The sequence below is a fragment of the Physeter macrocephalus genome, chromosome 20 (genome assembly GCF_002837175.3).
Source record: "Physeter macrocephalus isolate SW-GA chromosome 20, ASM283717v5, whole genome shotgun sequence".
Lineage (NCBI taxonomy): Eukaryota > Metazoa > Chordata > Mammalia > Artiodactyla > Physeteridae > Physeter > Physeter macrocephalus.
The window spans coordinates 19,208,806-19,235,240 of NC_041233.1; the positions used below are offsets into that span (position 1 = coordinate 19,208,806).

The 26,435-nt window shown below is 34.7% G+C and overlaps 1 protein-coding gene across 10 annotated transcripts in view; it reads right to left on the reverse strand.

Annotated features, from left to right (window-relative positions):
* Positions 1-26,435, reverse strand: part of CTNNA3 (catenin alpha 3) — a 1,750,900-nt gene that overhangs the window by 750,662 nt on the left and 973,803 nt on the right. For all 10 annotated transcript variants that reach the window (XM_028481840.2, XM_028481834.2, XM_028481839.2 and 7 more), the window contains one exon: positions 25,695-25,847. In XM_028481840.2, the coding sequence (XP_028337641.1) occupies positions 25,695-25,847 (153 nt within the window). The remainder of the gene's footprint in view (positions 1-25,694; positions 25,848-26,435) is intronic.

Genomic DNA, 26,435 nt, shown 5'->3' on the forward strand with positions numbered 1-26,435 from the left:
GGATCCTCCCGGACCGCCGCACGAACTCGTGTCCCCTGAACCGGCAGGCGGACCCTCTACCACTGCGCCACCAGGGAAGCCCGATTTTTAGTTTTTTAAGGAACCTCCATACTGTTCTCCATAGTGGCTGTATCAATTTACATTCCCACCAACAGTGTAGGAGGGTTCTTTTTTCTCCACACCCTCTCCAGCATTTACTGTTTGTAGATTTTTTGATGATGGCCTTTCTGACTGGTGTGAGGTGATACCTCATTGAAGTTTTGATTTGCATTTCTCTAATAAAGTGACGTTGAGCATCTTTTCATGTGTTTGTTGGCCATCTGTATCTTCTATAAGGCTCTGATTCCATGCTGGAAATAGAAGCTTTGGACCATTTGTTAAGTTCTACAGCGAATATGTATGCACCAAAGACTGATTAGGTATGTTTGTTACAAGACATTTGTGTAACTCTTCTTAGTTTAGGTTTCCATTTCCTTGAATTGGTCAAAAATACCATCCCTTTAGATAATTACAAAGCTATTTATTATGGAGGACATAGAGTCATGTAATCTGCATATGACATTCTTCTTTGAATTGTAAAATTAAGTGATAGAACTTTAGTGCTAGTATCACTTTATAAATAATCTATTGCCACATCTTTATATACTGGAATGGTTAACACTTTGTCAAGTTCACTCAGCTAGTTAGTGAGAGTGTTGGTGAGGACAGAACATTTGTCTTGTGACTCAGTGCTGCTCTCTTTCTGCTGCTATCTCTCTAGATATTATCTAATGGTCATTGTATACTCAGAAATTAGCAGGTAAAAGTTGTTTGCTTTGCTTTCAGATTTTAAAATTTGGCTTTGTGTTATTATATAATTGGTAAGTTTAGTTAGTTCAAAATCTCAAATACTGTTTCAAAAAAAGGATCACTACCTTACACATGACCCCAAAACAAAATGCTTACCAAATAACATAGAGAAAAATGATTAGCATAATTAAGCTTCTTTTGTATTTCAATAAATGAAACTGCTCATTTGAGTTTATTCTTGAATCTCAGGTGTAATCACTATGTCTTTAGGAATTCTAAGGGTTTCTTTACATTGAGAAATGAACTGCAATAAAATATTTCAGAATTCACCTCCTCCAAGTGATTGTTTAATGACTTCTGAAATTTCTTATTTCAATTCTAAGTGTTAAATTCTTTTAGCCACACTAACACAGGAGCTCTTTAAAAGACAAAAGTCACAATTTAGGACCCGGGCTTCATCATTTTATATAGATCGGCACAAACTCAATCAGCTGTTCACAGTCAGCTCTGCCCTCAGCACCCTGTGGCTCTCATTCACCATGTTGTCATCTCCATATACCCAGTTATCAGTCACAAGGTCTGTGGCTCTCCTTTCAGTGTACCATGTTATTTGTTATCCTCAAGTTCCAGACCTTTTCAAGTTTTGCATCTGCAGAAATATCAACACGGCTTCTAAATATTTTAAAACTTTATTAAAAAAAAGAAAACAAAAACCCAGATGTACCCTATATTTGGTTATTCTGTAGTTGCTCAAGGCCATCCAGTAAACTTGGTAAAAATCACATCAAAGAACAAGTTCATCTGCTGGCATTAACTCTACCATTTAGAAACACACTGTCAGGATGTACAGAGTATCTAAAAGACTAGAGTATCTGTACACCATCCTTTAAAAGCCAGGCCTTCTTCTAAAGAGTATAAAGTGTTCACATTTATTTTCATTCTATTAAACTACAGAACGGGGACTATATACCCCATACATGGAGGGTCTGGTAATGCACAGAGCCAGAATTCTAGATATTGATGACTTAGTGAGAGAGAGAAAACATACAATATTACTCTATGATAAGACATGAGATTATGAGTCGTATTAATGACATTTATAATAGGGGCCTCTGGTAATCACCCTTGTACTAACTAACTGTATGCCTTAGGCATTTTCCTTAATTTTCCCATTTGCAAAATAAAGATTACAGACTAGAAGTGCCCGTAGCCTCTTCTATTTGGCTGTCTCCTGTCCAATCAGATGTATTAAAGTTGATTTTTGTCATTTGGAGTAATGCTAATATAGTACTTGACAATTTTAGAAAAATAGATTTCAAATCAAAAACCATTTGTCAAGACAAAGAAAGATAAATTTTATAAAAGGTATATTAGAATTTAAAACTATGGCCTTTGAATCCACTCAAACCTGTGCACACACTGCAGCTCTGCCATCTTCTAACTGTGCGCGGTTGATAAGCTGATTCACCATTCTTAACCTTCCTTTTCCATAAAACGAGGCAAATAATATCTAAATGTGATAATTCATGTAACATTGTCTGACACACAAAAGCACTTACACAGGATAACTATTACTATAAGCATTATCCACATAGTATTTTTTTTTCCTTTTCTAAGCCCTTGCATGTTAACCATATAATTTTATCTTCACAGTACTCTGTAAGGTAGTATTATTCCCATTCTGTATTTGAAGAAACTGAATCACAAAGAAGTTCAGTCACTGCCATAGGGCATATTAGGAAACAACTTCTTTGTCTCTCCACATAAAAACAGATGGAGAGTCTAAAGTGAGAGTTCCCTGACTCCCCAAGAGTGTCAAATTTTGCAAAACTATTTTCATCCCAATAGAGTCAATCTTTAAAAGTTTGTTCCCACAACTTTAAATGTCTTCCCCTTACACGCTGCTAAAAGTAGATGCATTGTGGTGTGTGTGCATGTGTGTATATGTGCTGAAAAATTTATCATGAATTGTGATTGGTAGAAGGGGTTATTAATTGCATATTGGTACATTTTTGGTTAATAATCTCAAAGAATTACCCAAATGAAAAAAATATTCCTACCTCAATAAAGATCTATTAAAAAAATAAAAAATAAAATGTAACTAAAAAAATTAGATTAAAAAAAAATAGATGATGAAGGTAGAAGGCACAACAGAAACAAAATGCTGGTACACTATGACTTTCCCAGTATCATAGTGTCCACAGCCCAGTGGCAGAGCCAGGAATAGAAGCAAATTTAAATGTTTTTATTTTATATCACTTCAATGTTGCTTACAAGCTTAGAAAATGTCTATCATCTAGGGCCTTAATGTTTCATTTTTTCCTCTGTGGTCCATAGCTTGGAGAAAGAAGGTATTCAAACTATCAACAATGTAAAAAAAAAAAAAAAATCCTTCCTATTCTTAGGAAAATAATACATGAGCTGAAAAGTCTTAAGGATTAAATGGTTAATCATGGCCACATTTGTGAATAGGAAGTTGCTAAATCCATATTTATGTAGTGATCACACCATGGAAGCCTTGAGACCTCTCTATTTGGCTCTTGTAAAACTGCCTGCACTGCACGTCACACTCTCAGGGCAGTACTACAGTCTTTTTTTAAATTTAGCAGGTAGCTTTGTGGCTGTGAATCTTCTGAACACAGATTGATTTATGGAAAACTGATCTCCACACCATCACTTAGCTATCTGCCAGTCACAATTCAGGTCTAATCTTTATTAGCTCCCTGCAGAAATGTCTGAGACTGACCACAAATTCCAGAAGTGACATGATGGTTTGTCATGGAAATGTGGTTTTCATATTCTGGAAGATTTAGAAAACAGGACTACAAAAAAAGAGACTCCCTTGATGAATAACTACTACAGTGTGGGTTGTTCTGTGACAATCCTTAAGGAGGAAGGTATCCTAGAAACAATCATAAAAATAGATGGATCTTGGGTGATCCCTATGCTTTTTCTCATTTACTTTGCTCTTGCTTTTTGAAAAAGGCTTATAGCAACCAAGAAAATAATAAAGTTCGGTATACTATGAGGGTATTGTTTTCCCCACTGGCATGAGCTCATAGGTCAAATGGGACACTCATACTGACAACAGTCCCGATGTCTAAACAAAAGAATTGATGGTGACAGTCCATTTCTTAAAGAATGCTGCTGACTGTGCTTCCTGCTGTCAGTTCTTGCTCATCGAGGTATCTCTGGGGTCAAAAGAATCAGCACCACCTCATGCCAAACCTAAGCAAGAAAATCTAATGCTAAGGGGATTTGAAAATTGGAAGAGTATGATAACATAAAATGTATGTATCTGGGGATTAAAAGCCTTCAAAGTTCTCAGAACAAGAATGCCAGATCCATTTGTGTTTTCCCAAACTTATAAATGGCAAGTCCATAGCCATTTATTGCTGAAAATTGTTGATTTTTTAAAAATGAAGATCAGAAAGAGAAATTAAGGAAATAATCCCATTTACCATCACATTAAAAAGAATAAAATACCTAGGAATAAACCTATTTAAGGAGGCAAAAGACCTATACTCTGAAAACTATAAGACACTGATAAAAGAAATTGAAGGTAACAAAAACCAATGGAAAGATATATCATGTTCTTCGATTGGAAGAGTCAATATTGTCAAAATGACTATACTATTGAAGGCAATCTACAGATTCAATGCAACCTCTATCAAATTACCAATGGCATTTTTCACAGAACAAAAAATTTTAAAATTTTTATGGAAACACAAAAGACCATGAATAGTCAAAGCAATTTGGAGAAAGAAAAATGGAGCTGAAGGAATCAGGATCCCTAACTTCAGACTATACTACAAAGCTACAGTAATCAAAATAGTATGGTACTGGCACAAAACAGAAATATAAATCAATGGAACAGGATAGAAAGCCCATAAATAAACCCATGCCCCTATGGTCAATTAATCTATGATAAAGGAGGCAAGAATATACAATGGAGAAAAGAGAGTCTCTTCAGCAAGTGGTGCTGGGAAAGCTGGACAGCCACATATAAATCAATGAAGTTAGAACACTGCCTAACATCATACACAAAAATAAACCCAAAGTGGATCAAAGACCTAAATATGAGACTAGATACTATAAAACTCTTAAAGGAAAACATAGTCACCACACTCTGACATAAATCGCAGCAATATCTTTTGGGATCCACATCCTAGAGTAATGAATATAAAAACAAAAATAAACAAATGGGACCTAATTAAACTTAAAAGCTTTGCACAGCAAAGGAAAATCCATCAACAAAATGAAAAGACAACCCACAGAATGGGAGAAAATATTTGCAAACAAAGAGACCGACAAGGGATTAATCTCCAAAATATATAAACAGCTCATGCAGCTCAATATCAGAAAAACAAACAACCCAATCAAAAAATGGGCAGAAGATCTAAACAGACATTTCTCCAAAGAAGACATACTGATGGCCAACAGGCAAATGAAAAGATGCTCAACATTGCTAAGTATTAGAGAAATGAAAATCAAAACTACAATGAGGTATCACCACACACCAGTCAGAATGGCCATCATCAAAAAGTCCACAAACAATAAATGCTGGAGAGGGTTTGGGGAAAAGAGAATCCTCCTACACTGTTGGTGGGGGATGCAAATTTGTACAACTATTATGATGAACAGTATAGGGGTTTGTTAAAAAACTAAAAACAGATTACCATATGATCCAGCAATCCCACTCCTGGGCATATATCTGAAGAAAACCATAATTTGAAAAGATACATGCACCCCAGTATTCATTACAGCACTATTTACAATAGCCAAGACATCGAAACAACACAAATGTCCATCAAAAGAGGAATGGACAAAGAAGATATGGTACATATAAACAATGAAATATTACTCAGCCATAAAAAAGAATGAAATAATAGCATTTGCACCAACATGGATGAACCTAGAGATAACCATATTAAGTGAAGTAAATCAGACAAAGACAAATATCATATGATATCACTTATATGTGGAATTTAAAAAAATGATACAAATGAACTTATTTACAAAACAAAAACAGACTCAGACGTCAGAAACAAACTTATGGTTATCAAAGGGGAACAGTGAGGGGAAGGATAGATTAGGAATTTGAGATTAACATACATACACTATTATATATAAAATAACAAGAACCTACTGTATAGCACAGGGAACTCTACTCAATATTCTATAATAACCTATGTGGGAAAAGAATGTGAAAAAGCATGGATATGTGTATACGTATAACTGAAACACTTTGCTGTACACCTGAAACTAACACAACATTGTAAATCAACTATATTCCAACATAAAATAAAAATTAAATTTAAAAATTTAAAAAAACAAAAAAGTGTTGAATTTTTGAAATCAGATAAATCTGTCACTTTGAGTGTAAATGTCCCCTTGTGGATGCTTTCCTAGGTGTATTTTGTGTCTTATGTGCTGCTACTTGATAGATGTATTACAACTCCTATCTAATTAATATCCTGGAGATTCTGGCTATAGTGTTTATACAAAAACAATGAAATAATATTAATCGACCGTTAATCAGAGATAAATGAAAACGTTCACTAATAAAAGACATTTTAAAGTGAGACATTATCTTAGAATTTCTTTTTTATACTACTGTATTTTCATTTTTACCTGGGACTTTTAAAATTAATAAAATAATCAATAAAATAATAAAGTTTATTTTTTACAACAGTTTTAGGCTCACAGAAAAACTGAATGGAAAGTGCAGAGATTCCCCATATAACCCCTATCCTCACACATGCATAGCCTCTCCCACTATCAACATCCCCCACCAGAGTGATACATTTGTTACACCTGATGAACCTTCACTGACATATCATATCATATACAAATCATAATGTAAACCATAGTTTACATTATGGCTCAATCATGGTGTTTTACATTCTATAAATTTGGACAAATGTATAATGACATGCATCAGTCATTATGGTGTCATACAGAGTATTTTCACTGCCCTAAAAGTCCTCTGTGCTCTGCCTATTCATTCTTTCCCCCAACCCCTGGCAACCACTGATATTTTTATTGCATCTGTAGTTTCGCCTTCTTTAGAATACCATACAGTTGAAATCATATAGTATGTAGCTTTTCAGATTGGCTTATTTCACTTAGCAATATGATTTTAAGTTTCCTCCATGTCTTTCATGGCTTGGTAGCTCATTCCTCTTTAGTGCTGAATAATATTCCAATATTTTCTGGATGTACCACAGTTAATTTATCCATTCACCTACGGCAGAACATCTTGGCTGTTTCCAAGTTTTGGCAATTATGAATAAGGCTGCTAGAAAATTTCATGTGCAGGTTTTTGTGTGGACGTAAGTTTTTAACTCCTTTGGGTAAATACCAAGGAACAGGACTGCTCGATTGTATAGTAGAGTATGTTTACTTTTGTGAGAAACTGCCTACTGTCTTCCAAAATTTCGGTACTATTTTGTATTCACACAAGCAATGTATGTGAGTTCCTATTGCTCCACATCCTAGGCAGCATTTGTTGTTGTTTGTGCTTTGGATTTTGGCCCCTCTAATAGATGTTTAATGCTATCTCATTGTTGTTTTAAATTACAATTCCCTACTAACATATGATGTTGAACATATTTTCATTTGCTTACTTGCCATCTATCTATATTCTTTGGTTAGGTGTCTGCTCAGTTCTTTTGCCCTTTTGCCCATTTTTAAAAGGGTTTTTTGTCTTCTTATTGCTGAGTTTTAGGGATTCTTTGTACATTTTGGATAACAGTCGTTTATCAGATATGTCTCTTGCAAATATTTCCTCCAAGTCTGTGCCTTGTTTTATTCTCAATGTTGCCTTTTTTTTTTTTTTTTTTTTTTTTTTGCGGTACGCGGGCTTCTCACTCTTGTGGTCTCTCCTGTTGCGGAGCACAGGCTCCGGACACGCAGGCTCAGCGGCTATGGCTCACAGGTCTAGCCGCTCCGCGGCATGTGGGATCTTCCCAGACCAGGGCATGAACCCGTGTCCCTTGCATCAGCAGGTGGACTCTCAACCACTGCACCACCAGGGAAGCCCTCAATGTTGCCTTTTGAAGAGCAGAAGTTTTTAATTTTAATGAAGTTCAGCTTATCAGTTGTTTCTTTCATGGATAGTTCCTTTGGTTTTGTATCTAAAAAGTCATTACCATAACCAAGATCATCTAGGCTTTTTCCAATATTATCTTCTAGGAGTTTTATAGTTTTACATTTTATATTTAGGTCTATGATTCATTTTGAGATAATCTTGTGTAAGTTATAGGGGCTGTGCTAGATTCATTTTTTTGCATGTGGATGTCCAGTTGCCCTAATACCATTTATTTAAAAAGACCATATTTGCAAATATTTTATCCCATTTGGTAGGTTTCCTTTTCATTTTGTTGATGGTTTCCTTTGCTGCGCAAAAGTGTTTTTTAGTTTGATGTAGTCCCACTTGTATATTTTTCCTTTTTTTGCCTTTACTTTTGCTGTCAAATTCAAAAAGCATAAAAAAAAAGATTCAAAAAGCATCACCGAGACTGATGCCAAGTTGTTTACTGCCTATGTTTTCTTCTAACAGTTTTATGGTTTCAGGTCTTACATTCAAATCTTTAATCCGTTTTGAGTTAATTTTTATTTGTGGTATAAGATAGTGGTCCATTTTCATTCTTTTTCATGTGACTGTTCAGTTTTCTTAACCCATTTATTGAAGAGACTGTCTTTCCCCATTTTATTATTCTTAGCTACATTTTCTTAAATTAATTATCTATAAATGTGTGGGTTTATTTCTGGGATCTCTACTCTATTTCATTTATCTATGTGTCTGTTTTCATGCCAATATCATGATGTTTTTGTAATATAGTTTGAAATCAGGAAGTGTGATGCCTCTAGCTCTGTTCTTCATCAAGAGTGCTTTGGTTATTAGAGGTCTTTGTAGTTCCATACAACTTTGGGGGTTGTTTTGTTTATTTCTGTGAAAGATGCCATTACAATTTTGATAGACATTGAATTGAATTCATAGACTGCTTAGAGTAGCATGGAAATTTCAACAATATTAAGTCTTCCAATCCATAAGTACAAAATCTCTTTCCATTTATTTGTGCCTTCTTCAGTTTCTTTCATCAATGTCTTATAGTTTTCAGTATACAAATCTTTCACCTCCTTGGTTAAATTTATTCCTAAGTATTATATTCTTTTTGATGCTCTTTTTTTTTGTTGTTTGTTTGTTTGTTTGTTTTTTGTGTGGTACGCGGGCCTCTCACTGACGCGGCCTCTCGCGTTGCGGAGCACAGGCTCCGGACGCGCAGGCCCAGCAGCCATGGCCCACGGGCCCAGCCGCACCGCGGCATGCGGGATCCTCCCGAACCGGGGCACGAACCCGCGTCCCCTACATCAGCAGGCAGACTCTCAACCACTGCGCCACCAGGGAAGCCCTGATGCTCTTATAAATAGGATTATTTTCTTAATTTCTCTTTCAATGGTGGTGCATAGAAATGCAACTAATTCTTATATATTGATTTTATTTACTTAAACTTTACTTTATTTGTTAATTAATTATAACAGATATTGATGGAATCTTTATGGTTTCCACGTATAATATCATGTAATCTGAAAATAGAAACAATTTTACTTTTTCATTTCCAATTTGTATGGCTTTCATTTATTTTCCTTGCCTGACTGCTCTGGGTAGGACTTCCAGTACTATGTTGAAGAAACATGGCAGAAGTGGGCATTCTTGTCTCATTCCTGGTCTTAGAGGAAAAAGCTTTCAGTGTTTCAGCAGTGTGGGCCTATCATATATAGCCTTTATTATGGGTAAGTATGCTCCCTCTACACCAGTTTGTTGAGAGGTTTTATGATTAAGTAATGTTGAATTGTGTCAAATGCTTTTTTTGCATCTACTGACATGATCATGATTTTTATCCCTCATTTCATTAATGTGGTGTATCACACTGATTGATTTGTAGATGTTGAACCATCCTTGCAATCCTTAAATAAATCCCACTTAATCATAGTGTACAATCCTATTACTGTATTGTTGAGTTAGGTTTGTTAATATTTTCTTGAGAATTTTTGTTCTCAAAACTTCACCAGGGATATTAACCTGTAATTTTTTTTTTCTAATAGTGTCTTTGTCTGGCTTTGGCATCAGGGTAATGCTGGTTTCATAAAATGAATGCTCTTTTCCTCTATTTTTTGGAAGAGTGTAAGAAGGATTAGTATTAATTCTTCTTTAAATATTTGGTAGAATTCACCAGTGAAGCTATCTGGTACTGAATTTTTCTTTTTGGGAGGTTTTTGATACTGATTCAATCACCTTATTTCTTCATGATTTGGTCTTGGTAGGTTGTATCTTTCTAGAATATATCTATTCTTCTAGGTTGTCCAATTTTTGGCATATAATTGTTCATAGTAGTCTCTTACAATTCTTTGTATTTGTGTGGTATCGGTTGTAATGTCTCTTCTTTCGTTTATAATTTTATGTATTTGAGTCCACACTTTTTTCTTGGTGAGTCTAGCTAAGGATTTGTCTATTTTCTTTAACTTTTAAAGAAACAGCTCTTAGTTTCTTTGATCTTTTCTATTCTTTTCATGGTCTCACTTTCATTTATTTCTACTGTGATCTTTGGTTATTTCCTTCCTCTGCTAACTTTGGACTTAGTTTGTTATTCTTTTTCTAGTTACCTGAGATGTAAAGTTAGGTTGTTTATTTGAGATCCTTCTTGTCTCTTACTTTACACTTTATTGCTTTATACTTCCCTTTTAGAACTGCTTTTTCTACATCCCATAAATTTTGGTATATTGTATTTTTGTTTTCATGTGCCTTAAGATATGTGTTTATTTATCTTTTGATTTCTTCTCTGACTCATTGGTTGTTCAGAAGAATGTGGTTTATTCTTTTTGTTAAATTTGTATACATTTTTGTAAATTTTCCAGTTTTCTCCCTATAATTGATTTCTAGTTTCAAACCCTTGTGGTCAGAAAAGATGCCTGCTATAATTTCAGTCTTCTTGAATTTATTGAGACTTGTTTTGTGCCTAATATATGATCTATCCTGGAGGATGTTCCATGCATGTTGGAGAAGAATGTGAATTCTGCTACTATTAGGTGGAATTTTCTGCATATATCTGTTAGATACATCTTGCCTAATGTGTAGTTTAAGTCTAATGTTTCCTTATTGATTTTCTGTCTATATGATCTATCCACTGCTTAAAGTGTGGTGAAAGGGAAGTCCCCTCCTATTATTGTACTGCTGTCTATTTCTCCCTTCAGGTCTGTTAATATTTGCTTTATATATTTATGTGCTCCTATGTAATGATAATGTGTTTTTAATTTCCAATTCTACTTGGTCATTGCTGGCTATAGAAAAGTGATTGAATTTTGAATATTAACTTTGTTATAATCAACCTTCCTATAATCACTTATTAGTTCCAGGAGATTTTTGTCCATTATTTCAGATTTTCTACATAGACAATTTTGTCATCTGTGAACAAAAACAGTTTTATTTGCACCTTTCTTCCCTGAGATTTTTTAGGCTAACGTTTATTGCAATGTTACTGCATTGTCAGACATTATCATAAAGGCTTTACTTGCACTACTTCATTTAATTCTCACAAAATCTTTATGAATAAGTATGCTATTATATCCATCTTCCTAATGAGAGATTTGAAGCCCAGAGAGGCTAAATAAGTTGCTCAACTTCACACGATATTGAAGTCAGGTTTTGTTTGTCTGATTCTATGTTCTTTCCCACTACACTAGTCTTTAGTGCCTTCTAGGATTCTTACTAGCTTTAGTATTAAAAGCAGTACCAAACTTTTTACTTACATTAGTTTCCAAATAAGGCCAGCTAATTAATAGGCAAGTTTCCTGGAATTCACACAAAATACACACCAACCCCCACCCCCCGCCCCATAAATTAACAAAGTAAGTAGAAAATCTTAAAATGGATTTGTTTAATGTAAGAAATAAGTTAAATTTGCTTTATTATTTACATATTTAGTAACTAAAAATGTTTGGATGCTGGAAACTACAAAACACTGATGAAAAAACTTAAAGACAGTGTAAATAATTAGAGAGATATATCATGTTCAAGAATTGGAGGACTGAATATTATCAAGATGTCAATTCCTTGTATACTGATCTATAGATTTGGTCTATAGATTCATGCAATTTCAATCTTAATCCCAGCAACAGTTTTGTAGGTATTGAAGGGATTGTACCAAATATTACACAGAAAGACAAAGGAATTATAAAGTAGCTGAAATAATTTTTAAAAAGGACAGTATTAGAGGACTCACAACACCTGATTTCAAGGCTTACTCTAAGGCTACAGTTTTAAAGACATTGTGGTATTGGTGAAAGGTAGACACATAGAGCAATGGAATAGAACGGATAAACCAGAGGTATACCCACAATATAGGTTAATTGATATTTAACAAAAGTACAAACATGATTCAATGGAGAAATGATGCTGAAACAACTGGACATCCATATGCAATAAATACATACACACATAAACAAACCTTTACCCCTACCTTGCACCATATAGAAAAATTAACTCAAAATGGAATAAAAACTCAAGTGTAAAAACTAAACAGTATAAAACTTCTAGAAGAAAACATACGAGAAAATCTTTGTAACTCTGGGTTAAGCAAAAGTTTCTTATATAAAACTCAAAAGCGTGATCCATATTTACTAATATTGATAATTTTGACCTCATTCGAATTTTAAATTTCTGCCCTAAAGAAGATACTATGAAGATATTAACAAGACAAGCCACAGATATAACAGAAAACATTTATGACTTACATAAATGAAGGACTTGTATTCAAAATATATAAAACACTTTTAAACAATACAAAAATAAGTAAATAAACAACTCAATTAAAAAATAGGTAAATTGTTTGAACAGGCACTTCCCTAAAGAAGATATACAAATGGAGAAAAAGCATACAAAAATGCTAGGGGAATTCCGCATGAAAATGAAATTTAAAGCCATCCACATTTGAAATGAAGACATATAATTATATTCTCAGATGACATGATCTTATATATAGAAAATATTAAGCAGTATATGCAAATATGCAAACTATTAAAACTAATAAAGTCAGCAAGTTGCAGGATACAAGATCAATATACAAAAAATCGCATTTCCATATACTGCAAAAAAGAACCTAAAAATGAAAACAAGAAACAATAACATTTACAATAGCATCAGGAAGAATAAAATGTCATGAATTAAATAAGAAAAGAAGTGCAAACTTATACGCTGAAAACCACAAAATGTTGAAATAAATTAAAGCAGTTCTAAATAAATGGAAAGACATTTCATATTTGTGAATCAGAAGCTTAACATTGTTAAAATGGAAATATTCCCCAAATTAATCTATAGATTCAACACAATCCCTATCAAAATTCCAGATGTTTTTTCTCAGAAATGACATACTTATCCTAAAATTCATATGGAAAGTCAAGGGACCCATTATAGCCAAAACTATCTTGAAAAAGAACAAAGTTGGAGGAGGACTCACATTTCCTGACTTTAAAACTTAAAACAAAGCTATAGTAATCAAGACAAGTGGTACTGACATAATAATAGACATATAGATCAATGGAATAGAACTGAGTCAAGAAATAAACACTCATATTTACAGTCTACTGATTTACAGGATTCAATTGGAAAATAGTAGCCTTTTCAACAAATGGTGCTGGGACTAATGGATATCGCATGAAAAATAATAAAACTAGATTCTTCTTGAATATGTAACACCATAAACAAAAGCTAACTCAAACCTGATCAAAGACCTAAATTTTAAGAGCTAAAAGTATAAAACTCTTAGAAGAAAACATAAGAGCAAACGTTCATAACTCTTGATTATTCAACGGTTTCTTAGGTATGAAACCAAAAGCACAAGGAACAAAAGAAAAAATAGGTAAATAGCACTTCATCGATATTTAAAACTTTTGTGCTTCAAAGGATACCATCAAGAAATGAAAATACAACACACAAAATGCGAGGAAATTTTGCAAATCACATATTTGAAAGAGACTTGCCTCTAAAATATATAAAGAACTATTATATCTTGATAATAAAAAGACAAACAATCCAATTTGTAAAATGAATCAAAGATTTAAACTAGGGTTTCCCTGGTGGCACAGTGGTTAAGTATCTGCCTGCCCATGCGGGGGACACAGGTTCGAGCCCTGGTCCGGAAAGATCCCACATGCTGCGGGACAACTAAGCCCATGCGTCACAACTACTGAGTCTGTGCTCTAGAGCCCGCAAGGCACAACTACTGAAGCCTGTGCACCTAGAGCCCATGCTCCGCAACAAGAGAAGCCACTGCAATGAGAAGCCCACGCACTGCAACGAAGAGTAGCCACTGCTCGCCACAACTAGAGAAAGCCCACACTCAGCAAGGAAGACCCAATGCAGCCAAAAATAAAGTAAATAAAAATTTTTTAAAATTAAAAAAAAGATCTAAACTAATATTTATCTAGAAAAGATATACAAGTAGGCAAAAAGCACATGAAATTATGTACAACATAGTTAGCCATCAGGGAAATGCAAATCAAAGCCACAATGAAGTGTATCCACTAGAATGAATCTAATCAAAGGCAAACAATAACAAGTGTTGACAAGGAAGAGAAGAACTGAAATGCTCACACACTGCTGGTGGGAATGTAAAATGGTACAGCTTGGTACCATCAGAAAAGAGTCCCACATTTTCTCAAATGTTTAATATAGGGTTATCATATGACCCAGGAATTCCACTGTTAGGTATATACCCAAGAGAAATAAAAACATACACCCACACAAAAACCTGTATAAAAATGTTCATCTGAATTATTAATAATAGCCAAAAAACGGAAACAGCCCAGATGCCCATCAACTATGAATGGATAACTAAAACATGATATACCCATATATAGCATTAGCCATAAAAAGAATGAAGTACTGATATATGCTACACATGATGAACCTTGAAAACATTATGCTAAGTGAAAGAAGCCAGTCACAAAAGACCACATGACGTATGATTCCATTTACATGTAACATCCAGAATAGGCAAATCTATAGACACAGCAAGTAAATTAGTGATTGCCTAGTTTAGGTGAGATAAAATGCTTTAGAAATAATTGTGATGGTTGTACAACTCCGTGAACATTCTAAAAATCACTGAAATGTATACTTTAAATAGGTGAACTGTATATGAATTATATCTTGATAATTTTGCCATAAAAAAGATATTCAACATCATTAGTAATTAGGGAAAGGCAAATTAAAAGCATAATAAAATAATACTACATACATTAGAATGGTAAAAACAAAAACAAAAAATTTGACAGTACAGGGCTTCCCTGGTGGTGCAGTGGTTGAGAGTCCGCCTGCCGATGCAGGGGACACTAATTTTGCCATAAAAAAGATATTCAACATCATTAGTAATTAGGGAAAGGCAAATTAAAAGCATAATAAAATAATACTACATACATTAGAATGGTAAAAACAAAAACAAAAAATTTGACAGTACAAAGTACTGGCAAGGATATGGAGCAACTGGAGCACATATACATTGCTGGAGGGAATGCAAAGTAGTCTAGTCATTTTGGAAAAAAAAAAATTGACAGTTTCTTATAAAGTTAAACATGCATGTATCCTATAACTGTCTGTACCATATGAGAAATCTGTACTCTTCATTTCTGACACATTAAAAGTGCCAGTTCTTCTGTCTCTAAAATAGCCCTCTTTCCCCTTCTCCTTTGCCTAATTCGACTTTTAAACCAACAGCCCTTTTAAATTTACAGCTTTAAGCCAATTCCTCAAACTTGTAATATTTTTATCCTAAATCACACCAATAACCAAAAATGTCCCAAGTAGGACCCAGTAGTTCATCCCTAACATCATTTATCATATCCAAATACAATTGCAATTTACTTTTCTTTACTTTCTCTTAGATGGTAAGCTCCAATAGGGCAGAGTCTATCTTTTCTCTGTCTGTGACTGAATCCCCAGTACCAGTACAGCTCCTGTCTTAAAAAATATTTATTTGAGGAATAGGTGGCTTTTTGCAAATATAATGCAAACTCTTTAGACATCATGTTGCTAGCAAAGGAAAATTAAAGCAACTAGATGCTCTCCTTTGACACTTCGTGTAATAATTTGACTATACCAACGGTTGGAGTGAAAGAGTGAGAGGGAGAGTTAAAGTGAAAGAAAGATATGGGGAGGACAAAGGGAATTTGTAGCAGTCATTTACCAGACTGATTCAAAGCACAAAAGTCAAACCCTCTAAGGATGTTCTGCTTTTATTTTGGCACACCATGAATAATTTCACAAAAATGTCAAAGAATGATTTAGAAAACCCAAGTCTCTTTTCATGCTCCTTATACTTTAGACAAAGTGATCAAAGGAATGCAGAGTAAATTTGACTTTGTCACTAATGAGAGCATTTTTTTTTTAAGTATCAAATGTAACACTTCCATTTTGCAGAAAGTTCCAAGTGTAACTGATTTGTCACGAAAGGAATTTTCTGAACAAACACAGCTATAGCTTTAACTGGGTCTAACATATATATGATATACCCTTTGGCAAGATGCCCCTTTCTCTCTCCCCATTCCTACCCTAGAATTGCTTCAAAGCAGCAGAGGAGATAAGAGGAAATAGCTGATCTTCTCTGGGTTCTTAACCCTTTGCAATTCACCTCCTATTTCAAAGTTAACCACTACAGGAAAGAAAATTGGAAGGAACCCACTTACCCAAACCAACCTCCCTTCCATAGCTAGCTTCAATACCTGATTCTTACTATCAGGACAACCTCCAGATCTTATCTACAGCTCCTTTAAAAATTCATCTTGGGGAAGCTTGTCTTTCGTAACTTGATCTCAGAGCAGAGACTGAAAAAACTAGTGGTCCTTGGCATTATGTATTGGTACAAATGATGACACTGTGGTTTTGTTTTCATTTTGTTTTAAACTGATTTAGTTGTCTACACCTAAAAATCAAAAGATTTTTACATTAAAATCTATATTTATGGGTTCTTTTAAGAAATTGTAATGCCTGAGAACACAGGACCTGCTTTCATACACAGCAATAATTGACCAAAGATAAGTTGAGGTCAATCCTTTAAATTCAGTTTATGTTCTCCATTTCATCAGAGGTCCATCCTACGGAGCGTTTACATTCATTACTTGCTTGTCCCCTACTGTAAACATTTGAATTTTCTGCCCCTACCTTAGGGATGCTCTGCACACAAGGCTATAAAGAGGATGAGTGAAGGGGGACCCCTAAATGCATTTTAGGTTAGGAAGAATACTTCTAATAAAATGCTCTGCAATTTTTAATTTAATAGGCCTTTGTGGACTAACTAAGGGAGCTAAATAGTATAAATAACACTGATTATAAGGCAAAATATATTTCAAGTTCCAAACAATCACCTTAAAAATGGACTACTTGTACTATTTCATCAGAAGATAATGCCTGATCTCCCTTAGGTCTTATATCCTGGACTAACCACTAAGCATTAGCTACGCAGTTACCCAAGAGTTACGAAGAATGACCGAATGCAGAAGGATTTCATGGGCATAAATGTGTGCTTCTGACTTTCTGCTTTTCTAGCTAAGGAAGGTGGAATAAGATCAGAGATTCTTAGAAAAAATTGAAATCCACTCTTGGAACTTTTGCAGCTTGATCCACTTAATAGCAGGTCTCTTGTCTAAAAGCATTCAGAAAGGTTTTTCCTCTCTCCGTCATGGAATGAAACAAGTAAAACTTGGGCTCACTTTCCATTTTTAGATTTATTGGGCTTCCTCTATTCCTTTAATTTCTGCCATTGATAGAAACAAGTTGATTCCCTACTCTGTCATTTATTAGATGTGTGACATTAGGCTAGTTGCTTCACTTCTCTCAGCCAGGGTTTCCTTATCAGCAAAGTGGTAATAAAAATATTTTTCTCAATCACATTGTGAGCATTGATGATATGAGGTCATGAGTATAAAGCGCTTTGTATGATACTGGTACAGATTACTAAATCTTTTATTTATTTTCCTACATTTTCTTCCCTTGTTTTTCTCTTATTACTAAAAAAAGTTACTTTTATGCTATGAAATCCATAAAATAACCACTCTTCCAATACTTTTATTTAACCAGCCTACTTCACCCAAGTTATCTACACATATAAAACAAAGAAAAGAACTCTTCTCTTTAGTTTCTAGAATTTTGAATGTCAGGAAGAGAGAAGATTATTTAATCCTTTACTTTCCATTTACAGATCATTAAATTGAATTCCATAGAGGGTGAGTAATTTGCTAAAGTCACCTAAGCAGGGGAGTAGAACTCATATGTTTTAAGACACAAAAGACAAAAATGAAACCAGTTCTAAACAGTAGGGCTCTGTATAAATGAGCTCTATAGATCACACTGCAGGGACTCGCTATATTTGTTTTTAATTGAGTGAAATAGTGAATTGATTAAAAGAAATAGATTAGCTCCAACTTGCATAATCAGACTGGTGATTTTAAAAAAAGTTTGGCGTCTAGGCCTGGGATTATTCATCAGTAATTGTCAGCATGTTTGCTTGTTAACTTTAGGCCAAATACCATCATGAAGCGTAATATGGGGAGTTTTCAGTTTCAGAGAAGTTTTATACGTTAATTAATTACATATCAAAATGTTGGGTACACAATTTCACCAGGAGATTTTTTTGCACGTGCCGTTTTATTGCCTGTTAATGTTCCTGAAAAACACTTTTATCTGTATTTGGAAGTTGCAAACAAAGGTCCAACAACTACAATATATTTGACATCACCTTATAAAGTGAATTTTTTAAGAGGAAATTTTCATTGCTTATCAGGGGTATTGGAGATTCAAGTAACCTCTTTCCAGATTAAAAAAAAAACAAACACATGTTAAAGAGAGGAAAGGGAAGAAGACTAATATTCCCCGAACAATGATGTCTACATCACGTGGCACTTGGTATTTTAATGCGTCAACCTATCCAATCTTACTGTTATCTTCACTTTACAATGGAGTATGTCTTTTACAGGACAGATACAAGAGATACTAAGTCACTTTCCCAAGAACATCAAGAAAGTCTCCATATTTCATACTTTACTCAGTAAGTCACACTGTTACCATCTTTTAAGATCTCCTATAGGATTAACGGACATTCTACTTCATTTCTTATACTAATTCATTCAACAATGATTTATTGAATGTTGTGCTTACTGTATATCAGTCCAGAGATAAAAAACAAAGGCTCTAGAGTCCCAGAGTCCAGCACAGTACATGGCACATAGTAGGCACTGAAGACATGTTTGTTAAATGAATGACTGTATGAATGAATGAATATACTCTTGTCCTCAACTTGCCAATCACCTGTCTAGAACTGTACTATCTAAAACATAGCCATGAGCCACTTATGGCTATTATGCCCTTAAAATGTGGCTAGTCTAGATTAAAATAGGCTGTAAGTATAAAATCTATACCATATTTCTAAGACTTAGTACCAAAAAATGTAAGACATCTCATTAATAGTTTTTATATTGATTACATGTCAAAATGATAATATTTGGAGTATACCGGATTAAATAAAACACATTAAAATTAGTTCACCTGTTTATTTTTACTTCTTTTAGTATGGCTATTAGAAAATTTAAAATTATGTATGTGGCCTGCCTTCTATTTCTATTGTATAACATCAATCTAGTGCCATTAAGTCCTGGGACACTTGTTTTCTGCTCCAATTTCATTATTAAAACTAGTTTTCTTCTCTCTATTTATTGTAGGATAATAAATAGGTTTTAAATCCAGTCATTTTAAAATGCCAGCTTATGTTCATCAGATTCGAATCAATTTTGGGGGGTCAGAAATTTTTATGTTCGGATGCAAAATAGCCACCACACAATATGACTTCCCTTGAGATCCTTCCCTGCTGAGAAGAAACTGCTACTTTCCAAATCCATTACTGGATCCAGTTCTATAAGATGAAATCTAACTTCTTCACCCTGGCATTCAAATATTCAAGGCTCTTCATCAAGTACTGCTATCCCACTTCATTCTCCAGCCAGTTTAAATCTAGATTTCATTTTATTCTTTATTCATGCTGTTATCTCCACTTGGAGTTCTAGTTTTTCATATCCAACTCCTGCCTAGTTTTTAAGGTTTAATGTAAATATTGCTTACTTCATGCTGAATTTCCAAACTACTCTAATCCCATATAGTTTTCTTTCTCTTCTTAATTCCAAAACACTAATATTCCATTCAAAAATACCTACACTTGACTATGGAAAGTCTCTGACTTGTCTATAATTGTATCACTAAGCTTTCCCTGTATTCCAAAGACCATGAATAGAAAATTTATAAAGAAACCTCTAAAGCATGGAAAGGTCACTCACTGTGTTTTCACGCTAGGCTTTGAAGAATCATGTTCATCATGTCTTTTAACTAAAAGAAGATTAAAATGCTGAGCAGTTTCTAATCCAGGGAGTGGGCAGTCACACCTGTGTGCTCTATTCTATATAAGCAAAACCATTTCTGACTTAGCTATAATATCCTTTCCCCACCAAAAGAGGAGAGCTGCCAAGATGCTCACTGAGAACAGTTGTTGGTTTGTGTAGAACAGTTGTTGGTTTGTGTACAAGTGTAAATATGGGTTTGTTCTTTTTTTTTTCCATTTTTTTTCTTGTCGAGGGCGAGAAAGAAGGAAGAATGGGATGGGTCTCTAAAAGCTTGATTTATTTATAACCAAACATATCCTTATTTGATAACAGATGATCAATTAAAGCAATGCGTGACATTTGAACAGCATTCTGTCAAAACGCAATGATATTAGTAGAGCTGATAGCAATGAGCACTTCTTGCAAACAGCAAGAGTCCCCCTCTAGAGTCTTCTCTCTTGGCACTGGGGCTTTGCTAAATCTAGCTTGCCATTTTGTGAGTGGGAACAATCAGCTTTGTAGGTTGGAGGGAAGTATTATAATTAAATGTCCACCCACTTTTTCCTTTCTGATGAAAGGCTCCCATGAAACTTACTAAAATAAGGTACATCAAGACAGATGAATTTTTGATGAATAAGTCAAAGCACTGACGAAGCTGGCTTTTCACATAGAGAAACTTCACTAATTCACAGGAAATTTTCAGGTCTTGATCATTAACACTGGCATGCTTAATAATAATTAATATGAAAAAAATCCATGGTATAAACAGGAGATTTTATCATTTAATTGGTAGCAACTGTAGTGTTCAGCATGAATTGACTTGCTGAGAACAAATTGTAATATGATTCAGAAATAACAGTGGAGTTTTTAAAAATTAATTTTACAGAAATATTAAATAATAGCCATTATAAAAACAATGTCTTTATTGAATATAAACGACATTCTTCTGAATAATAGTTACATTACCACATTAAAGCTACAAACTTTATCTCTGAAGTGGGCAAAGTTCTTTAAAGATGTTATCAAACTGTCACAAACTCCTTCTGAGGGAGATCTGGAGCAGGGTTTATAGTGTCTGTCTGCTTTTGATAACTAATGGCAAAGCCATTTGCTAATATCATTGTGTAGTATTATTTTAAAGTATCTTTGTACAACAGAGTAGGGAGGTACTCAAATAATTGGGATCAGGCATATATGTCAAGTCCAGCTACTAGAATCCTCACAGTCAACTTTTTAGAGAGAAAGAAAACTAAGCAAGTGTTATGAATGTGTTTCTTCATTCAAGACAGATCTATTGAGAACTAGCTTATAGACTTTGCTATTAGAGGAAGCTTAAAGCGATAAAAAATAAAATCCTTACCCTCTAGAATTACTGAATATTTTTCTTTTTAAGATAAAATTAATATTTTACACTTCTTGCTTAATAGGCATTATTGGTGGAAACCAGCAGAGTTAATGGTGCCCTAAGACACCATCAGTGCAACATCAAAGTACTGGGGAGCACAATTCAATAAGCACATTAGTCATTAATTGCTAATCACTATGTGAGCTTAATTTTTAAAATGCCAACCTCGACTCCTACGTCTCATTCTTATTGTGCCTTGGTGGATCCAAAAACACAGACTAACTTGGATGTTCAAAGTAGGAAAAACTTTGCATAACAGTTACTTAATTCAACATAAGTAAAATAAAATTAGCCACAAGGATCTAAGTTCTCCAGTTATTGGTACTGCCCAAGGTTTTATAATCATCATTTCACCCATGGTCACTTTATGTTAAACTTACTACATGGTAATAAAATAGACATGACTTCACTAGAGAATGGGAATGTTCAGGCCCAATTTATTGGCCACTTTTTTCCTCATTCTCATTTCTTTCTCCAATACTCCAAATCCTTTTTGTTTTCTAATTATTACTCACAGAATTTCTTAAGGCTTTGTGTTTTTGCTCTGTGTTCAGCTCTACTTTTTACTATCCCTTTTGTAAACGTTACAAGTTAACCATTAACTAAAGCATTCCTTTAACAGCATGGACTTTTTCTTCAAAGATCTGATAGGAATTCTTTAAAAATTGACTTTTTTTTTTTCCCCACTTAAGTCTTACTTCAACAAGTTCACTTTTAGATTTTAAATTTCTCTGACAAACACAGTTGAGGTATCAAAACCCAAACACACTGAAAATAGCTTTTTCTTGAAGTCATTTAGTATCGAATCTGCCCTGCTATGTCAAATAACCCTGCCTGGGAATAAGATGGGTATATGTGCTTGTCTGTGTAGGGGGGTGGTATGGAAAAGGGACGTGGAGGACTGGTAACCAGTCCATACAAAGCGAACTCACAATGTCCTCTGAAACTGATATATTTTAGTTATCTTATTTCCTCAGACTCTGCCCCAGACACTTCTATCTCAATGTTTGTAGTAAATTAATGATGAGTTTCTCTCTTGCTTTGGTTAGACAGCTCCTTTCAAAAAGGAATTTTCCTGGGAGATAAATGCAGCCCTCTGTTTTTTTCTTCTTGATATGTATAAACAACCTAGTGTTTGAGCAGTATACTTAAAAACCATTTTCATTCTCTCCTATGTCTGTATCTCTTAGAGAGCTAGGAGTCTCTCAACTGTAAAAAGTGTTTCTCAGATCTTACAATTTTAGAAACTGGTAGTGACCTTAGACATTATCTTGTTTAACCTTCACTTTACAGCTAAAGCAAATGAAGGCCTAAGAAGAGACGTGTAAATTAAAGGTGGCCACAAATATTCTGCTGCTCCTTCCAGTGAGAGGTGGAGTCTCATGCCGCCTCTTCTCCCCTTGTGTTTGGGCAGGCTCTGTGATTGCTTTGAGCAATAAAGTACAGTGGAAGCTGTACTCTACCAATTGCTGGGCCCAGGCCTGAAGAGAATGTCAGCTCTACTTCCTGTTTCTGGCTTGCTCTTGGGACTTCTCATCTCAGAACTCAGAAACTATGCTGTGAGAAGCTGAAGCCACATGGAAAGGCCATGTATTTATTGGCTGGTGCTCCAGTTGACAACCACAGCTAAGCTCCCAGCTGACAGCTAGCACGCACTTTCAATCATGTGAATGTACCATCGTGCTTGTCTAGACAAATCAAACCTTTGAAGGGTTCCATCCCCAGCCAATATGTGACAACAAGCACATGAAAGAGACCCTATGTGAGAACTGCCCAGCTCTGCTCAGTCAACCTGCAGATCAGTAAGAGAATAATAAATGATTATTCTAAGCACTAAGTTTGGGGATGGTTTGTTAACTAGTAAAAGCTTACTGGAACTGAAGACAAGTTTCTAAGTAATATCAGAGTGAGAACTGGAAGACTCCAAAGCCAGCATAATCTCATTATAATGTGTTAAGGGAACCAAGAGCTGAATAAGACCCATTCTCAGTCCCCTAGTAGCTCAAAATTCCAAAATCTGTTATTGTTTCATATTCACATGAACTACAGAATTTTCAAAATCCTTAAACATTTAAAATAGATTCTTAGAGCTCCATCTACATAGTAATAAGCTATCATTTGGTAATAAAATAAGGTAGTATTATCAAGTGTTTCTGGAAGGCAGTGCCTTACTAATAAGCATCATTAAACAAAGAGTACTTTAGATAAACTGATTTGGGGAAATTCTGACTTAAAGAGACTTCTTTATATCTGGATTTTTTAGATACGTAAAATCTCCAAGAGGAGAAATAGAACTTTTTCCCCAAAGTCGTGGGATCAAGCAGTCCTTTACTGAGCACCTCATGAGATTTATGTTTCATTAGAAACTAAACTGAAAAACAGGAATAAGGATCCAACGTTATTAGCAGAAACCAACTTTTACTTTCAGAATATTTCACCAAAAAAGTTATTTTCATAATTTGGTGTTCCTTCAGCTTAGAAGACACATTTCTAGACAGAAGATGTACGATATTTAGGAGCCACACTTAGTTAGGTGCCTTTAATGACCTGCTCCTTCTGTTCTGCTCTTTTAATTTTTAACATTTTCCTTTGGGAATAGTATATATTTGAGGAATGAGTACAAGAAGGAATAAATAAAACTAGATAAGTAATAAATAGTTGAATGAATTAGTTAAACACGGTAAACCTGGAAATCAGCTTCGACTCTCATTAGCTTGTTTTAGGTTTTGTATTTTCATTTCCACGTAAGGCCAATGGGAATTACATCAGCTGCCCTGTCTCACAGAGTTCTTGACAAGTTCAAAGATTTCAAAGTCGTAGGTGGGGCAGTTTTAGGGCTGAAATTATCTTAGTAATCATCTATCTATCCACTCTTATTTTCTAGATGTGAAGACTGGGACCCAGTGGAAGTGCTAGCTACATTGGAAACTTCCTTCCCAGTCGATCCACATTAAAGATGTTGGAAAAGTACTCTACTTTAGAAAACGTTGTATAGAATGTTTACTATACAACATTTCTAATTCAAGTGGGGACTATTTCTAACACAAGTTTTACAAGCAATTTGGGCCCCCAAATACATATTTCATCACAGAATTCATGGCCTATATAGGAAGGTATGGCAGTCAAAACATTTAATAATCAGCATAGCACAGGCATAGAACGTTTAATAATCAGCATAGCACACAGCACTGACAATGAGTACTGACACAAGCCATAAACAACTGATAGAGTCACACTGATGGGTACCAGCAGTGTATCGCTCTAGTACAAGGATCTGGTCAACCACATTTTCCCCTTCCTTCCAGTGTTTCCTGGCCTTGCGAGTACTGTCACTTTACTGGGGTTAGGAATTCTTCCATTCAGGCTTTCTCTTATACCGTGGCCGTATTACTGATGTCCATAAGACAGTAAATTCCACTACCTGTCTTCTAGGAATCGCCCAGCACTTCATAGCTCCTTCAGCAATATGCCCCCCTGCCCCCCAAATCATGGGGCATTTCCACCTTTCCAGTTTGCAAGCAGGAGGAAATTACAGTTTTATCATCTCCTCTTGCCTCTACTGGGACATGGACAAATTCACTATCCCTACTTAATTATTCTGTATTTCTCTATCCCTGTATACCCTACATTCATGTTCTATAGTCATGTTTCATAGGTGAATATGATTTGAAAGGCTGAAGAAGTAACAACCATGAAAAGATGGGAGAGAAACAGTGAAGTGGCATGAGAGAAAGCCTCTAATACTTTTAAGTTAGAATAGGAAGAAAGTATTTGTAAGGCTAAAACCTGTGTTTAACCAGGTTTGTGTGTGTGTGTGTGTAGCTCTGAAAAAATACACATTAAGAAAATATATCGATCATATTTTCATAATTCTTTCTAAATAACTTGCTCCTTTTCCAAGCCAATGGGGGATAGTTTATACAATCTGACATACATACCTTCATAGTACTTTGGCTCAACCCTGCTTCATTTGCTATAAGTGGACAAAAGTTTTTATTTGAATCCCATTCCGTTATAAATGCAGAACGAGAGCCCTATTCTCCTGGATTTAGAGTAGTTACATTTCTAGCACACTCACCTCTACAAGTCTGCTGGTGTGTTCACGAAATATCGCAGCATATTCTTTTATTTCCTTTTCCCGGCCATTCTTGGCAGCTTCAATGAGAACCAAAAGTGGGACTGTCGTATCCAGAAAGGAGTCTGACACATGATCTATAATAGCCTTACGGAGCTGAGGAGAAATTAAAAATTCAGGTTGTTTTTTTTTTTTTTCAAGAAATAGTTCTTGTTATTTCCTATTTTTACAATCTCAGTAATTACTAAAGTTCTTTTATATACATTTTTGCACAGTCTCTAAAACCATAATATTTAAGACTGTATGAATGTAACTTACAAAGTTAAAACAAGCTAAATATCCAAGAAAAAAAATCATCGAGCAATAGCTCTCTTGCTCTCAAAAATGACTCTTTTTCTTAAATTGTACTTAGCCCAGAGGTCAGATTATAAATGATAGTACTGTATTTTTCCCTCAAAGAAATTGCACTATTGTAATGTTTATGCATGTGTACAAACATTGTACATCATGTATTTTCATAATTACAAAATTATAAAATGTTTTCTACTTTGTTGGAAGAACTAATGATAAATTTTGATTAGCTAAATTGTAGACTTCATGGTAATTAAACCAAGTTAGATCACTGATTATGCCAATTGGTAACAGATTAATAGAGCAAGGAGAATAAAAAATGAGTTTGATGTCCAATTTTCTCCATTTGCATTAACTGTTCTTGCCCTCACACCTTAAATTATTAAACAAGTA